Below are 20,000 nucleotides of genomic sequence, written 5' to 3' on the forward strand. Positions count from 1 at the left end.
GATTTATTCTTCGTTATGAGAAACTGTAATTCACTGGATGGAACCTGAAATTTTGAATTTTTTTCTTCTCTTTCATCACAATTTTCCGGTATATTATTTCAAAACAGAGGCCAGCGGGTCGGACATCTCTGTGCTTATATGTATCCCAAAAGGATGGAAAATCAAAGGAAAAAGGCTTTTCTTCATAGAGGCGATTGTTTAGCTGCTTGCAGGATGGAACCTTATGAGTTGGGGAAAACGAAGCTGCGAGATCCAAATTTTTTGCAACAGAGAAAAAAAAAGCCAACAAACCGGGGAATCCAAAGATTACTAATTTATATTATACAATTATGAGAATTACGTTGAGGAAGTTTTATCCAATATTCAACGTCGGAAGGATATAAGTTTTTTTCTACACTACAAAATGATAGCCCATCCAAAATGTCAACGAAGTATACGAGTAAAAACTTAAGGGTCTTAGATGGTAGAAGTTGTTTTATACAAGAACTCAGAGGAATGCCGTGAAACCTGGTCCTTACGGCTCGGATAGTTATGACGGAATAACAAACTTGAAGTTTATGAAGTCTTATCCTGAAAAATTATGGACGCATGAAAAATGTAAACAGAAAAATGAAGAATCTCGGGTGCATTAACCTCTCCTGCATTCTCAAAACGCTAATAACATAATCTTATACTTTTTCATCAACGTTTGTGATATCGGACAAAGGGATTTATTTGCTTTCTTTTTTTTTCTTTTTTTTTTTTTGTTCTTTCGAAGACTAAACATCTCTGTAAAGGCAAAAGGTATTTGAAGAGCGATGTTGACATGCCTGAGGCCATTCCTTTGAGGCCGAACTTCTGCAAAACACAGACAGCCTCGTGACCTCGACCCGCTAAGATGCATCAAGCTCTTTTTTGTTTTGTTTATTATTTCTTCTCAGTGACGACGTTTTTACGTTCCATTTTCATACAACGGTAATTCTATTTCGCTGATATAAAAAGTGAGAGCAAGAGAATCAAACTGAAAAAAGAGAATCTTTAATGGTTCTTCTTCATTGCGCCTTGGTACATGCACGTGCAGATAAAAAATACTATGTTAGCAATCTATCTGAAACTTTTCATAACTATTTTCATTTCCTTGATATGAAAAATGGATTTTAGCAACAAAATACACATATATATACAAGTTTTTAATCCACTTGAAAATAGGACAACCTAACTGAAGGATGTAAAAACTTATTTTTTGCTATTGTCATTTTTTCAATGGTTATCTGTATTATAATAAGGTTACAAACATCTCTTGAAATATGATTCTAGAGAAAAATCGGTGCCCTAGTTAAAAAAAAAAACCATCATCAATATCCTGTTTCTTCACTGAAATCAGAGGCGTACCCGAGATAAGTTTAGTTACATAAACTAGTAAAAAAAATTTTTTTTTAAATAAAGGATTGATCTGATGAGCATACTGATGCCATATGTCCAGGGCCGTCCAAACCCTTGCCCGTGGGCCAAAAGTGGCCCGTTTGATTTTGATAGTGGCCCGCTAGACAAAAAATAATTAAAAGTATATTTCACTTTTTTATATCAGAAAATCACATTTACCGCTTATCCTGGATAAAAGAAAATGCCTTGAAAAATAAATTGCTACAAAGAAAAGTGTCATTGGCGTTGAGTACTATATATATAAAATAAATATATATATAATATATATATTTATATATATATATATATATACTATATATATATATATATATATATATATATATATATAAATATATATATATATATATATATATATATATATATATATATATATTATATATAATATAATACACATATATATATTACACATACATATACATATATACACATAAATACATATATACACAGAGATGGCCCGCATGACTTTTTGTTTTTTCAAGAGTGGCCCTCAGACTAAACAATTTGGACGGCCCTGCTGGGCTTATGACTTTGCTGAAATACACAGCAAAATAATTCAGTTTTACAGGTGCTTTTCAACAAAAACTAAAACATAATAAGAATAGTGAGTGGGAAGTCTTTATTTGAATAAGTATATATGTATTTACTTCTCGCACAAAGAGCCCCACAAAAATAGTGTTATTTTTCCAGTGTTTTGTTCACTCATCGAAAGTCAAGTGATCGTTGACAAATTGATAAATCGTCGCCTAGCAACTAGCACTACCGTGTTCATATAATTTCTTATCAAACTAAGCACTAGAGACTGTTATTATTCCTGCTGCCCAACAGGTCCATTCTTTTACCGAGAAGTAAAAGAAAAAGAAAAGACCCGGATGTAGCAATTAAAATGCTAAAATGGCAACTCGGGGAAGACATCATCCATCACACGCCCACTTCAGTGTTCAGTCAGTTATAAACTTGTCACGTATACAGCTTGGCCTTGGCTGGCTAACTGCTTGCTTAGTTAGATTTTTATTTACATTTCGCTGAAGGTAAAAATATACATTAAATGTGAAATTTTAATTCTAAGTATATAGTCGCAATTTATCTTCTCAAAAATAAGATATTATTTTCGGTTAACAAAATATTTTCTAAATTAACGCTTTATTTTTTCTGAAAAGCAAAAGATACTGCTTGGTGATGATCCGGGAAAATACACAGTCAGTGGATGAAATACTTTGATTTAAGTTAGAATTCTTTGATTTGACAATTTAGGTGCTCAGGCTCAAAATAGCTCTTCATATTTTTCATGCCTTAGGGGAACTTGAGGGACGTACTAGGCCTAGTTAACACTCGTTATGGATTGTAGGCTAAACAGCAAAATTTCATTAAAAAATTGACAAATTTTATTAGCCTAGTTACACTTGTAAGTGAATAAGAATATTACTTATTTTATAGAGCGCTTATAGTTATATAAGCAACAGAAAAAAAAATAATTTTGACATTTAACGAGTTTGACCCGAAACGTCAGTAATGAAGCGATGACTGAACTTGTAAATGCCCAACAAATGAACACGAGGAACTGATTTTTTCTTATGTCAAATGAAGAAAAATTGCATTCACAATTAATGCACTTGTTAAAGAACGTTTTTCAAGTTAGGTAAAACAAATTAATTATGCCTGTGAACTTCTTCTTCAATAAAGTACAAAAAAAAAAGGAACTTCGTGGAGAGAAAATCTTATAATATGAATGCAATGCTGCTGAATGAAACTTTGATACATTCACAAATGTTTTTTTTTTTCATAAGAGCAATATAAAAATGTGACAGGATACATACTCGTATTTTTTACAATTTCAACATCAGATAGAATTTTGTTCGTAGTAAAACAAGAAAAACTGAAAATCCTTAAGTTGCCAGGTGGGGTTTCCACTGATATGATAAGGACGCAGGCACTATATTTTTGAAGCTTAATTAATATACGAGGACTTTTTCACAAATCTGATGATTTGAATTCTTCAGCTCGTTTTTCAAGAATTAAAATATATTGTTACACATTTTAACTTGGGTTTTATTCATTTTGCAATCACGCTCAAGTCATGGCACTTATGGCAACAATAACGATTCTAACGAACCACTGCAGCGTCAAGTAAGGAAAAATGAATAATTTGAGCATTCAGATTGCTCGCCTTAACTCATGTTTCCCAGTCAGAAGCGCACACGGGAGTCATATCGAACCTTTCCCACTGGATACGAGATTTAATGCACCTGAGCGACAATAACATTTTCCAACTGATATTCTTGAACACAATAAATGCAACGCAGAGGAACCATGGTTGCTGAAACTGAGCGAAGTGGATGGAAGAAGAGCGTGATTATTGGTTTCTGTCTCTCTCTGCCTGTCTCATCGCAAAAGAGAGCAGGCATCTTGCAAGTCTTAAGAAAGTTAAAAAATTTTCAAATGTTTATTTTGGAATAAACAAGTGTTAGGAGAACGGATAATTTCTCTCTCTCTCTCTCTCTCAGCTAAGGTAGCCGACCTGTTATGCAAATGATCATAGCGAGGAAAATGTTATCCTGAATCGGGACAACTTCCAAAAAGGGAGAGGAATAAAATCCCATGGTGACCGTACCCCTAAGGGCAGTCGACGAAAGCTGATGTAAACAAGACAAACATCGCCGCGTACAACTTCACAGTTTGTACACAAACCTCTAAAGAATTAGCATATTGGGATACTCCGGCTTAGCTTATATAAACACAAGTTCAGGACTACATACAGGTAAGTCAGGAAAAAGTGAATAAAAAATGGAAAGGTTTTAAATGTAAAGGAGAGACTTGCATTAAAATTATAACATAGCATATTCCAGCACCCGTTTCTGAGTCATTCATTACCATATACTACAATATTCTAAGAAAAATAGGAAGACTAAATGGCTCAAAAGAGAAGAAATATGCAAATTAATTTTTCTAAAGTGGAACTGGCCAGCAATAATGTAAGGTAGTTTTTTGCACGAGGCATTGATAATCACAGTAGAGAAATGGTTGTATCAGTATATTTGTTCTGCAGCCTAGCATCTATATATTTGTTGGAAAACTTTTTAATACATATAATAAAAAATAATAAGATCTATAGACAGACAAATAGATAGGAAGATAGGATAGACAGACATACAGATAGGGACCCTCCACATACTTTCGTCAATATACATATACCACAACTGCCTCGAAATGATACCAGTTTATCTGAGAACCGTGCTTTGTGATTCTCTCTCTCTCTCTCTCTCTCTCTCTGCGTGCGTGTGTGTGTTTGTGTGTGTCTCTCAGGGCCATCACCGGTATGGACGTCAGCTCTTTGAGAGCATCCTCCTAAGAGCGAGGGAGGAGGAGCCGCTCCTCTCTAAGCATTCCCGAGCGATGCATGCTCAAAGTTAAGCAATTAAGGCCTCTGCATTATCAGCATGACGGCCCAACCGCCAAAGCCTTTTACTGACGTCCCCGGGGGACGCCCTTTGCGCACGGCATACTAAAGTGGCAAAGACATAGCTGAGCTATATAAGATGCGGCTGATGCTAGTTCTCAGGCTGATGCTCCTGAAGGAGGAATGAGGACGGCGTGTAAGGGATTCTTTGTTTTCTGCAGCGTCAGCACAAGCAAACCATGCAGTTGAGGATTTTTACATTTTTTTCAGTTAAGCTGAGACGTTTATATTTCAGGCCTCAAAACAGACACGGAAAAAACACAAGCACACACTCAGGCTGGATAGAGAGAGAGAGAGAGAGAGAGAGAGAAACTGTTTCTGCAGGAGCCAAGAGTAGGACAGAAAGTCAACCTTGAGATGGCATGAAATTCGTAACAAAAATACTGATACAACCGCTTCATAAAAAAAAAAAAAAAAAAAAAAAACTTTTACGCTCAATTCTTCCATGCATACAATTTTAGAATTTTTTATTCATGGAGCCACCTCTAATTAAAAGTCAAGTTACTTTTAACTTCTGTATTATATTTGTACTTGACCAACTTAGGGAATGGGTCCCACATATGCTATCAGAGTGCTAACGCTAACGGTTGAAATTTCCATTATCATCTGATAAACTGATAAATTTTACGGTAACTTAAATCTCTGGTGATAATAATTGAATCTTTATGGTTGAATAGCTTTACTTAACAGTCCCATTTCTGCCGTTAACTCTTAAATCTAACTTCTTGAACGTTAAACAACTGAGGTTAAGTGAAAAACTTTTCAGTTGTACATTGAAGACACCTGCTGATTCTTTATGATCATCTGTTCACTATAGTAAGTTAATGTTAAACCCCAAAGATTACCCCATACATGGTAATAATTCAGTGAATACTCGTTTTAACATCATATATTCCATTTTGATTGACAGAAACCGACTTCCTGAAAGTGTATAAGGATAGACAGTAAGCTCACAGAAGGCGGTTTTTATCTTTAATTACTTCGGTTGCTCTGGCTAATGGCCTGCGATTGCCTTTTAATTACGTTTCCCCGATTCATTAAGGAACAGGAATTCAGAGAAGGGAATCCACGCTCCTTTCTCAGATGATAGTTTTTTGTATTTACTTTTCTTACTTTTGTCTCTAGGTTATAATTCTTCTTCGTAACTGACCTCACGAATGAATGTATAACGTATGATAAAAATCTGGTGTATTCCACATCATTATAACGTCATTCCAATGCAAAATGTGTTACCTGCTTTGCTTTGGTTGGACTTCTCTTGCCAAGTGCCCCTTATGTCAAATTTATACTTGAAACGCTTACTCACATGAGTGTTTTATTTTATATAATCACTCATATTTCTTGAATTCAACTTGACAAGGAGACCTGTGTAATTTTGAGGAGTTACATTTTCAGGATTTTCACTCAAGAGGTCGTCAGCTTGTCAGTGACATCTTTTCTGAATGGGCGTACTGTACTGACGTCGCTGATTAAAGTTACGACGACATGTTTAATGAACTCAGATAAAAAAAAAATATATACAATTTCCGTCGCACAATTTTCGTGTCTATTTAAGTTTTATAATTGGGGGTATTTCCCTTTTACACCGACTTAATGCCTAGTTAAAAAAAAAAACATATTATGATTAAAATATCTCAGAATAATTTAAAAAATGCTAAATATTTCCCAAGTCTGATACTTTTACGTATAAATAGATTAATGGTAAAGAAAGCGTTCTTAATATTTGAAAACCTTGCATTTTGAATATGAATATTCCCGCCCTTTGAAAGAGCCCCACCATGTTGCTGAAACACATCAGAGGAATGTGCAAATGTAGGCTTATTATATTAGTAATTATTAGTATGTATGCACGGTCGCATGAATGTGCGATTTGTGTGCTACTAAAATTATGCTCAAATTGCTCACTAATGTTGTCAAATGCTGCTTTCAATAACCATTGCCAGAACTGTACAAAAATACTTTCGTGTTTAATGAAGCATTAGTGGACACATTAGTATTTTTATGTAGGGGAATAGCGATAAAAAGTTGTTTTTAGCCCTTATATTTTTCAGGAACTGCAGATAAATAATTTGCCTGGGGTATTTTTAATGTAAAAATATTTCCAGATAATTGCTTAAAATATACTTATGTACTCAGGATTAACTTCTAGACTCTGAATTTACCCAATTATCACTCCACATACACACACACACACACACACTATATGTGTGTGTGTGTGTGTGTGTCACCGCTGCTAATGTAACCAGAGGTAAGGAATAAGGAATAAAATATTAGTGTTCGATGCTTGATTGAGCTTGGATGTATTATGGATTTAAATTACTGTACGTTAACAGATGTGTTTAAGAGAAAAGCTAATCTCAGTGAACCCAAAACGAATATTCAGCAGGACTTGGGAAGAGAAATAGGTATTTTATCAGATGTTGCCGTGAGCTGATATGCTAGGGAGGGATGAGACTTGTTCCTAAGGGAAGTCTGTATGTGTGTGTGAAAACACAAATCTACAAGTCGTGGGAAGAATATTTTATTCAGAAAAGCGAGCAAGAAAAGTTATGGTTAGTTTAAATAATACATGAATGGAGAGGAGTTGGAGGGAAAGAAGAACTCTGGGAAATTCCGAACATTTGAAGAGTCATGTTTGGAAGAAGCTGTGTGATTCTGAAGGGTAATTTGGATGCTAAGATAGGTGACATGGAGAAAGACAACCAGGCCGGCAATGAGTGAATGAGAATGGAGACTCTTAAGGAGCATTAATGTTTTGAATGGGCCATGTTTGCTTGAACTACAGGGTTCCAAATAGAGAAACTTCCTAACTATTTTGGAAGAGTATAGTGTGTCATGGACAATTTTTTTGTTAAGAGTATGTGTTAGTAGAGAGTAAACGAAAGAGCAATTTTGACTGATGTAAAGATTTAAGGAATTAGCTGTAGACGTGGGTGATCATGATGCTTGGTTGAATTCTAAAAGGGAAATGGTTGAAGTAGTTTTGACAGGAGAAGCTGGGCTCAGAAGGTGACAATGATTGTCTTTAAAACAAGTAATTTGATGAAAAAGATACTGTATTCCCACGTAGAAAGGTGGATGAAGGATGGACTAGGATTAAGGACAGAAGTGGTACAAGAATACTGAAGTGCTTGCAGGTACCGGTATACGAGGTGCATTAGTGAATAGATAAGTGCTTCTAAGATTAGTGAAGAGAAGGCCCTAATGCATTTCAAAAGGAGGCTGTCTGAAGTGCAGTTGCGTGACAGAAGGGAAAATCATGTAAAGGCATGCATGAGAATGTGTCAAGTTGTTTAGAGAAAAACATGTCAATTGTTTCTGGGGTGAATCTGGTCAAATGGAGAGAGAGAGAGAGAGAGAGAGAGAGAGAGAGAGAGAGAGAGAGAGAGAGAGAGAGAGAGAGAGAGAGAGAGAGAGAGAGAGAGAGAGAGAGTTAATGATTAAATGGATAAAAGAATAAAGATGAAAATAGAAATGCCTCCTGAAGTAATGGTTTTCTGTCACTGGAGTGTGTATTGAATAGTTAACGAAAAAATATAGATGCAACGGTAACAGATGCAGGGCTGTAAGGGAATACGATACTTCTAAAATTGTTTTTGGAAGTGATTACTGAGACTGCAGAAAGCTGAAGAACTGATGGGACTACAAATTAGATGCTGTGTTTTGGCAGCAATTACATAGTGTACTGACTGTTCAAGTTTTAAGATATATCAGGTGAATACAGAGCTTTAACAAAATGAATAATAGATTCCGTTTTCCCCCCTATTAGACGGGGAATGTGAGGATAGATTTACAAAGGTATAACATCAGTCAGTATACCAGAAAAGGTTTTTCTGGACACGCTGTATGGTTCTTGGCTCAACTGTTTGGCAGGAAACAGCTGAGAGCGACGGAGCAACACTATTTGGAGCTAACGAAATATGACGGTAAAATTGCCAGGATGGGGCCTGGAGAACGCTGGGTATGTATAGTGTAGAGGGTAGTTTCTTTGGAGTAATTAGAAATATTATGTCAAAGCAAAGCTTGTTTGTGAATAACTGGATTATGTAAAAGTGGGTCTCCGACCAGGTTCAACAATTTGAAGGGTAAATTGATATGCAAGACAAGTTCACGGGAAAAGAGAAGGGGTGATTTTTCAGATGACAATTTTGTGACCTGGCAGCAGAGTGGAGACAGGCACCGAAGTAGGTGGGAATTTGAACGTTTTTGAGAATAAAAAGTTGAAAATGAAAATGATTAAAAGATTATAAAGTAAATGAAATAGTCTACATTAAAATGGCTGTAAGAATACTTGCATTCGTTGTTAAAAAAAGCCTGTTATCATCATCTTGCCTTAATTTTTTAATTCAGTATCATTAATGGAAGAAGTACGACGGACGAAATTCTAAAAACAGTGAGACACCTAGATCAACTAGGTGATAGTGGCGGCAGTGTCAATCCCTTTGATATAAAGACATCACTAGATAAGTTGTGTCCGCCAGATATTAATGGATTCAGAAGAGAACACGTTACATGAATACGAGATCTATGATGATGAGGCTCGGTAGAGCTACAGATTCCATCTCATCAAAGAGAAAACATCATAACTTACCAATGGTTTGATCTTGAGTTGGTATTAATACCAGTTTAGATAACATTACCCTTAAGGGGGGAAACAAACATTGTAAATGGTTGCAAACCTTATACCAAATTTATTTGCTAAGCTTAGATTTCATCTTGTCACACAATTCAGAATCAAGCGCTGTAAGGCATTCATGCTCTCATTTTACCGATGAAGTTATAAACTGCGTTAAAATGAAACTACAATCAGAATTATAAGGAAAATGCTGCAATGCCGTGTATTACTTGTTATTACCAAGCACTGACTCTAACGAAAACTGCACAATTAACAACATTTAATATAAATAAATACACAAACATTTTGCGTATATAAATTATATGCATATCTATATATATACATACTCATTATATGTAATAAATAATATATATATATATTATAAATATATATATATATATATATATATATATATATATATATATATATATATATATATATATATATATATATATATATATAATAAAACATTTATTCATGTACGTATGTGTGTATGTTTGGGACAGAAAAAGAGACAAAGAGAAAACTTTCAGACTATGCAATGCTAACATTTTGCGTTCTCAAAATGCAATATAATTTATGCAGTATATTCTTTTTATTGTTTTTTCTCTGTAATACCATCTCTGTAATATAAATTCTTTACAAACAGCCTCTGTTTTCTTGCCTTTCTGAGAAGCCACGGTATTTTCCTGATGATGTTATGCACCTGTATGTCCGCCGCAGTTGGCACTGGGCCGGAAGAGAATTTCTGTAAAAATACTCGCTAAGTAATATTCCTGAAGAAACTTTTTCCGGAAAAACTTTTGGGTCTCAAAATAAATGGGAACTTTAAACTGACCATCCACTTTAAACTACCAACTCACATATTTTCCGCAACGTAGTTGTACTCAAGTATTTTTGTTCCTTTGCCTTTCAGACTACAGTCTAATTTCAACAAGAAAAGATTAAGAGACATCTCTGTTAAATTAACTAACAGATCTACAGAGATATCCATCTTCTACCTAAGTATAACAAAATGAAGGTTAAAACTGACTCAGAAATAAATATTTTATGTTGCACTTTTCACTTTTAAAACGAAGAAAAGATTAGAATGTCGGCATTTTGGATTATTTCATCAAATCTTGGCAGAATTTTAACGCTGATTCTAATTATTTCTTCCACCTGAAAAATCTTCCCTTCTTATAACCTTTGAAAAATATTGATGAAAAGTGGCTACACTGAAATGACGCCTACAGATAAGACTAAACACAATGTGCTATGGATATGGGACAATGATGAGTGGGTTTTCTGGTTCATTATAATAGGACCAAGAAGGTAAAATCCACCCATTACACAAAAACTATTGGACCTTACGTAGTTTGGTGGGACTTCAAAAGAAACGTTCCTTACACGTCAACCAGACTTGAAATTGTCCTCACAGACGTCTAACAGACACGTTATTGTAAAGATTTTTCCACATGACTGATTTCTAAAGAAGTTAAAGTTCTCACTAAAATTCGCGACAGACACGCCAGCTTTAGACTACATAAATAAATCGATGTCCCAAAACAAAGGAGTCAAACAACGGTAACTCACTTGGCCATCATGGCCTCGGTGGCAACGCGGCACAGGATGCCCCTGTTGGCATTACACTTCCCGGTGACCGGATCTGGAGACGCCAGACTGATGTAGGGAGGTTCTTCCAAGAACACAATCTGCAATGAAGACAGAAGAAATGTTAGAAAGCTTGAACCCTTAGCGAATATCTACCGGGCCCTTTTCATTTTAGGTGGAAAACAGTTATTGAAAACAAGATTTTAATACAAGCAGAAGAGTCTTCACACCTACCAGGTTCTTGTTAATGGGATTCCATACACTTGGGCAAAGGTCAAAACATAACTGGAGAGAGAGAGAGAGAGAGAGAGAGAGAGAGAGAGAGAGAGAGAGAGAGAGAGAGAGAGAGAGAGGACGAACAGTGGAAAGAAAAGAAAACACATCCTGCGAAGTAAAATATCTTTTCATTTTGAATTTTCCGACATCCATAAATGAACATGTTAATCAATTACTAAGTAAATAAAAGCTAACTCATCAGTGTAGTCACAGCTGACAGCTTATTTCTTGCCTGAATTTATATCAAGTGATGCACTGGTCACAAAGCTCAGCAAAAGTCTATTAAAACTAAAAAATATATATCATACCTCTATTATTTAATCTTACTGGTGAAGAAACAAAATTCCTATTTTCCTTGAACATGGCATCATTTGTTCTATTATCATCATTATCGCCTCCATCGCCGTGCAACGCTAAAAGCCTGTTGTGAAATTCCAGTGCTTTCACTTCCTACAATCTTCACGTATACCCAATGTTTCGTCTTACAGTTCTCGTCTATATATGAGTTACCTTTCTAACTCTCTACTGCTCAAAGGAGACCAGCTAACACTATGAAATAGTTAAATCATATGTGTGTGTATATATATATATATATATATATATATATATATATATATATATATATATATATATATATATATATATATATATATATGTATATATGTGTATATATATATATGTATGTGTATATGTATATATATATATATATATATATATATATATATATATATATATATATAATATATATATATATATATATATATATATATATATATATATATATATATATATATATGTATATGTATATGTATATATATATGTATATATATATATATATGTGCATGTATATACTGTATATGTAGTGATATATGTTATATTATACTGTATATATGCATATGTACTGTATATATATTATATATGTATATACTGTATATGTATGTGTATATATACATATATATATGTATATATGTGTATATATACTGTATATGTATATATAATATATATATATACATATATACATATATACATATATATATATATATATATATATATATATATATATATATATATATATAGGGTAATAAAGCTTTCCATCCTTGAACATTTGTCTTACAATTTGTGGATGAAAAAGTACGCTAAACTAAAACACCTTCTCTGACTGACTGACAGACCAGATCAATGAAATACATTCTCTCTCTCTCTCTGTAGATGCATAAAAAGAAAAGGGATATTAGAATGTCTTGATTTTCTTTAATATGGGACCAATTTTCATTGCCGTTGACATTTTCTCCATGCTCTTGTTCTTGCGAGCAGCTTCCTGCATTAATAACAATGTGTGGTTTGTAAATATGCGGGTTTTATATTCGCGAAGATAAAAAATGTTAGCAAACTTTGTATATCAGAGGTTTTGTACAGAAGCCGATGACTCTTCCGTGCTTATAAGCTTGGTAAAAGTTTCCGCACTGTGTACTGTATGATTTCCCAACTCTTGTGTTTTCTACTTCGGTCCTGATTGTGTTTTTTCAGAAAACATTTGAGGATAGCTCCCTGGTGTGTGTGTGTGTGTACTCTAGACACATCCAGAAAGTTGTCGCAGTATATCCTGCGTAGGTGGCTTCGTGGAATTCATAAACCATGTTCGTCATATCTCCTTTATTTATGTGGGGATGGCTACTATTTCTCATTATCAGAGATGACAGCAGGTTAGGGTGTCTGAGGGCCATGAAAGACTTTTATTTTTGTAAGGGTAATTTGGAATAACTTGCAATTATTTGACCTCTTTTAGATTCCCCAAAGTGTATGGACATTTAGAATCTTATGGTTGAATACAGTGTATTATTTATCTGCATTCTTTATCAACAGAGACGGAACTGCATGATCCATAGTGGGATATTCTCCGCTAATGTTTATATTACTAACTTTTACCACATGAACTGAAGAAGACCTAGAAAAACTTCCATTAGCTAGGTGTAACGCCTCAAGAAAATATGAAAATAATTTAGCTAGTCCATCTTGTACATATACCAAAAAAGGCCTCTATTGCGTGTTATTTTCTTACAGAATATCTGGTATCTAAATAATTTGTGTGGAAAAACATTTCTGTTTTCGACCAGTATGAAATGAATTATAAGTATAATAACGAGGAATTTATATTGTAGTTACCAGCTGGACTATTGTTAGTAATTATGGAAACCATTACCAGATTTTGTTAGACTTAAGAAATATACAAGAGTAACATCGCAACCATCTAGTGACGAAATTGCTTGAAACTACACCAAAGGTTATAACGTTTATCGTACTTAAGATGATGAAAGTCTGTGTCGTCTGCGATGAATACATTCAGTTCTACAAATTTGAAACAGCATTTGTTTTTACTCCAACTCTGGAAGCACTCTTGCATATGCATGAGAGATAAAATGTCTAGACAGTCTTGCATACATGCAACACGATGCAAGGAAGCGCTTCATTTGGATTAGAATTAATCATTTTGCTTCATTAGGAGGCATAAACCCCCTGTGCCTCGCGCAAGTAGTCTCGAGAAATGAATTTTGCGGTGTTCTGGTGACACACGAGGCATTTGAGCTTGTTAACTCATCTCATGACGAGGCAGATCGTGCTCGTAATCTAAAAGGGGAAGAGTTGGATAAATAATAAAGAAAACAAGATTATAGACTATTATAAAGAACAGCGATGCGATAATAAACCGGATATGTGAGTGTACCATTCATGTACATTATTCCCATACAAACATCCGTAGCATAACCTATGCCATAATTTATTGACACTGACAATGAGAATCGACTCATAACAGTTCTATTTAGGTAATCTAGTAAACCAGCAAAGGTGAGCACGCAAACAATAGAAATAAAGGACCACTTCCTGCATACGAATATTGAGAATGAGCAAAACAGTGCTGCAGGAGAAAATGAATGTTACAAAAAATAAATCAAGAAATGAACTCATTAAAACGAAATAAATGAAATAATGTGAAAATAATGGTCAGGGGCAAAATGGAAGAAAATAACTCGGCCCTCCTAATAAGATGAGGCATTATGTGTTCCTCCAATTAGTGCTTAATTGCTGCATGCCATCTTTCCTGACAGACTCGTTAGAGCCCATAAAATCCAACACTGTAATTAAAATTTCCCAAATATAGTTGCATCATTTTCGTCTTTCAATTTCCTCTGCAAAGGGAGTGGACCAAGGTACGAGGCTTCCCTTGCATCACGTGACTAAGACATTATACTAAAGGATTTTCACTCTTCGCACAGTTGGGATTACTCTATATTTCATTTTAAACGTTTATTTTTTTATTTTAGGAACAGGTATGCTCCTTCCCCGAGGACGTGTTGATACAATGGGTGAAATAATGAGTATTTTTTTTTTTACAATATCGAATTAATATTTATATGACACCAAAGCAGATTTGTAACACACACACAAAGATATAGATATATATATATATATATATATATATATATATATATATATATATATATATATATATAATTATATATATATATATATATATATATATATATATATATATATATATATTATATATATATATATATATATAATATATATATATATATATATATATATATATATATATATATGTATGTATATATAATATATATAAATGACAGTCTAAGTGTAGGGAGAGGGAGAGGAGAGGGGAGGGAGAGGAGGGAGGGGAGGGGAAGAGGGAAGGGGAGGGGGAAGGGAAGAAGGAAGGGGAAGGGAGGCAGACGGAATAGGGGTTTGTGTTGACTGCCCAACTGACAGTTCTACATTTCTCATGCGGACATTCACCCTCCGAACAGTCGTGGGTGAACTGACAGGCATTACTGTGGTGACTAACCCTTTTATCCAGGTATTATTGTGCTGTCTGTCCTATTTATCCAGGTATTACTGTGCAGTCTGTCCTTTTTATCCAGGTATTACTGTGCAGTTTGTCCTTTTTATCCAGGTATTACTGCGCTTTTGTATTTTTTATCTAGGTATTACTGTGCAGTTTGTCCTTTTTATCCAGATATTACTGTGCAGTTTGTCTTTCTTATCTCGGTATTACTGTGCAGTTTGTCCTTTTTATCCAGGTATTACTGTGCAGTTTGTCTTTTTTATCTCGGTATTACTGTGCAGTTTGTCTTTTTTATCCAGGTATTACTGTGCAGTTTGTCTTTTTATCTAGGTATTACTGTGCAGTTTGTCCTTTTTATCCAGGTATTACTGTGCTGTTTGTCTTTCTTATCTAGGTATTACTGTGCAGTTTGTCCTTTTTATCCAGGTATTACTGTGCAGTTTGTCTTTTTATCTCGGTATTACTGTGCAGTTTGTCTTTTTTATCCAGGTATTACTGTGCAGTTTGTCTTTTTTATCTAGGTATTACTGTGCAGTTTGTCATTTTTATCCAGGTATTACTGTGCTGTTTGTCTTTCTTATCTCGGTACTGCTGTGCAGTTTGTCCTTTTTATCCAGGTATTACTGTGCAGTTTGTGGAGCCTCGATGGCTTGGTTGGTAGAGTGGCAACCACAGACTTCATAGAAGCCTGTGGCGAGGGTTCAATCCCCACAGCCGACCAGTCAGAGGCGGAAACTTTGCTATCCGTATAGACATCCCGGGATTACGTATGTAATCAACGGATAGGTTTGCTGAAAGCAAATGGATGTTACAGACTAATACACACATAAACAAAGCCACTCCAACATCTTCTAAAACATAACAGACACCTCACACGTCTCGAACTGTCGGACTACCCCGCCCAGTTCTCCTCGTGCTGCTGGGAGAAAGGGAGCTGGGGTTTCGGTAATACATGTACACGTTCGGTACCGGGTCTAAGCGATGTCAGGCAGGGCAGCCAAATCAAAGTCCTTCAAAGAAGGCACCTTGCTTACCCCATATAAAAATGGGTATAAAAGCACATTAAAACGAAGAATTACTGTGCAGTTTGTCTTTTTTATTCAGGTATTACTGTGCTGTTCATCTTTCTTATCTAGGTGTTACTGTGTAGTTTGTCCTTTTTATCCAGGTATTACTGTGCAGTTTGTCCTTTTTATCCAGGTATTACTGTGCTGTTCGTCCTTTTTATCCAGAAATTAATGTGATGACTGTTCCTTTTCTCCAGGTATTACTGTGGTGACTGTCCCTTTTATCCAGATATTACTGTGCTGGCTGTCAGCTTTAACCAGGTATTACTGCACTGCCTGTCCCTTTTATCCAGGTATTACTGTGGTGTTTATCCATTTTATCCGGGTATTACTGTGGTGACTGTCCCTTTCATCCAGCTATTTCTGAGGTGACTGTCCCTTTTATCCAAATATTACTGTGCTGGCTGTCAGCTTTAACCAGGTATTACTGCACTGCCTGTCCCTTTTATCCAGGTATTACTGTGGTGGCTGTCCCTTTTATCCAGATATTAGTGTGGTCACTGTTCCTTTTATCTAGAAATTACTGTGCCGGCTGTCACCTTTAACCAGGTATTACTGTGCTGTTTAACCCTTTCATCCAGGTATTACTGTGGTGGCTGTCCCTTTTATCCAGATATCACTGTGCTGTCTGGCCCTTTTATCCAGGTATTACTGTGGTGACTGAAAAGCATTTTCAATAATATATTTTTATGGTCTCAGTACATGAAATGAGGTATGGCAAACCCGCAGAGTTCATTTACCACATAAGTTACAAACGGGAGTGGGACGGGGAAGGGGTTGGGAAGGGGGGTTATGGGTTTGAAACCTACCCTATTATCTATAGATCGGTAAAGTGGTTCTGCTTTCTATAGCGCACATATATAAAAACAAATATACAAACTAACATACTAATATACAAACATTCACTTTCATATATATATATATATATATATATATATATATATATATATATATATATATATATATATATATATACATACAGTATATACATAAAACAATTCAGGCTCAATGTTTAAAATTTCTGAAAATCCTTTTTAAATTTTAGATGGTTAAGGCTATGCTATTATAATGATATGTAAGCAACAAAAATACTGTAGCCTCGGTTGACCTGAGGAACAACGGAAGTAATATATGGAATGTAAATACAGTAGAAGCAGTTGATGTGAAGAAACAACGTAAGACAGCAAACGACTTTAGGGAAAAATTAGTTCTAGAGAAAGGGAAGAGCCATAATAAATGAAAATCTCCATCCTTACTAACTGGACAGTAATAGCGGAAGTGGGGACAACAACATCTGTTACAGTAACGACGTAGCATGCAGGAACAGGAGCAATATGGATCATCAGCAACATAAGGTACTGCAGCAACAAGCGTTCGAGCGACAACAACAACTCCAGTAATTTAATTAATAAATGCGTAAACCATACAAGAATAAATAAATTAGAAAATCTACTAACAAATATTTATCATGTAATCAATGAGAAACTCAAACAAACGAGGAATCATCCGTGGACAGATTAAGAAACTAAATTAGTTACTTACATAAGTTCCGGAGCAGTAAACAGTCTAGTAAACAATCCACAGGTTTATTTATCTTAAAGGTGAATGAGTGCAGCTGTAAGATTAGTTATCTACAGGATATTTAGATTAACAATTAATACCTCATTAGAGAAACGAGTCACTAAAACTGGGGGAAAATACTGATTTAACGTTTATGTCAAATTTATTGGTTAATAAACATTTTTACCAATGAAAGGAACCCTGCATCAGAAAGTAATATAAACAATAATATTTTTCAATGCTTGTGCACACCATTTAGCAAATAATTGCAGATAAAAAAAACTAATGCTACGGATTCGAAATAATAAAAAGAAGACATTATGAATACAAGGTATTAATAACAATTTAAGATAACTTGCACGACAAATCCCTAGACGATGAAAGATCTAGGGTCAAACTCCATCAACCATGCCTTTACTAGTAAAAAGATATATACAACAGTAGAATGAAGCGGCACTTTTTTTCAGTGACAAATACGTCTAAAGCATGGTAGTAATGCCACATACTTCATATATTCTCTGCTGTTAACACTGGATAATTGCTCCCAGACTCGATCTGACTCAGTTTTTAGCCCAGCGACAAAGGCAACCTTTTTGTGCCTGTACCTTATACAAATTTCAATGGAAACTATCCTCTTTCCATTAACGCGTCTGCAGAGTGGGTGGGAAATGCACGTCTAATGTTTTATTGACGAACCACGATGTCCTCTGTCAGCATCAAATATCGTTCATTCTTTTTTCTGTCAAAATGCGAAACGGTTTACTTGGCAGCGATGTGGATGCTCTTGCTCGTTAAGGTTAAAGAGGCTGTCATAGAGCAGTAATTTGCTGATGGCTCCTTTTCCTTGTCGACAAATGGACATTCCATTCCGAGAAAGCATGCTTAGCAATTTGATGACTTGTCCTATTTGAATATGCACATTATTATGTTTAAAAAAAAAAAGTTATGATAGCGCAGAAGTTACATCTAATTCTTTGCTATTATGTCACTGGCTTTGCACAATTATGATTCTTAAATACATGGTATTTCCAGTGCAGCTACTTCTATGTTGCTAACATTATACTGTCTTTTTCAGTAACACTATTATCACCTGGCCTACTACAAGTGTTAATTAACTTACAAGCATCACGATCAGTATGAGAGAGAAAACAAAATGACAAACGCTGAAGATCAGACACTAACAACCTTTAATAGCCTCCTTTGTTGGTCAATATATTAGATGAACGTTACCCATCTCAGCGCACATTACTTACCCGGAAGCTTTAAATATTAACCTGGAAGCGTAAGATAACCGTCACCTGGGCAGGGAAAGGTAAACGGAAAAACAGGTTGGAACCAATTACCTTCAGGTGAAACTTTTCCGGTACTCCTGGAGGAGGAACGTGCTGGTGCCCTGGCCATACGATGTCGTTAATTTGCACACCTTCAGGCTCCCACGAATTCCATGTACCAATCTAGAGAGAGAGAGAGAGAGAGAGAGAGAGAGAGAGAGAGAGAGAGAGAGAGAGAGAGAGAGAGAGAGAATCATTAGTACATGTGCTGTTATCTTTAATCACCAAATCACAGTATGAAGCTATTGACAGATGCACATTTATTCATAATAATAAGCACTAATACACAATTAAGTGTTGGCATTTAGGTTTAGGTGTAAACTGCCTAACCAAATAGTTTCACACTTTTATTCATACTCTTCTGTATATATATCACTAATCTTTAATAACCCTTGTAACAGCTAGTATTGTTTTTAATTTTTCTGCTCTTTTTCACTCCATCTTGTCAGTATTTCTAAGATCTTTTCCATAAAAGGTAGATATACCATGAACAGACCACAAAAACATTTAGAAAGACTGTATGGACTTAATTAATATATCTTGAAAAATGTTTAGGAAGATTTTCTAGTTTACATTTTATTTAAATTATATTTGCAACAAATAATATATTTCTGGTGAGGAAATGTATCATTAGTTAAAAATGATAACCAGCCAGTTCGTTATCAGTCCATTATATATATATATATATATATATATATATATATATATATATATATATATATATATATATATATATATGTGTGTGTGTGTGTGTGTGTGTGTGTGTGTATGTGTAAGTATATATATAAAGTAGTATTCCCTAACTGGGAATGATTCC

The 20,000-nt window shown here is 34.9% G+C and overlaps 1 protein-coding gene across 10 annotated transcripts in view; it reads right to left on the bottom strand.

Moving 5' to 3' along the window:
• Window positions 1-20,000, bottom strand: part of LOC136845717 (glutamate receptor ionotropic, NMDA 2B-like) — a 1,021,158-nt gene that overhangs the window by 166,186 nt on the left and 834,972 nt on the right. For all 10 annotated transcript variants that reach the window (XM_067115918.1, XM_067115917.1, XM_067115915.1 and 7 more), the window contains exons 8-9: window positions 19,196-19,306; window positions 11,067-11,185 (exon numbers count right to left, since the gene is read on the bottom strand). In XM_067115918.1, the coding sequence (XP_066972019.1) occupies window positions 11,067-11,185; window positions 19,196-19,306 (230 nt within the window). The remainder of the gene's footprint in view (window positions 1-11,066; window positions 11,186-19,195; window positions 19,307-20,000) is intronic.

The sequence above is a fragment of the Macrobrachium rosenbergii genome, chromosome 14 (genome assembly GCF_040412425.1).
Source record: "Macrobrachium rosenbergii isolate ZJJX-2024 chromosome 14, ASM4041242v1, whole genome shotgun sequence".
Lineage (NCBI taxonomy): Eukaryota > Metazoa > Arthropoda > Malacostraca > Decapoda > Palaemonidae > Macrobrachium > Macrobrachium rosenbergii.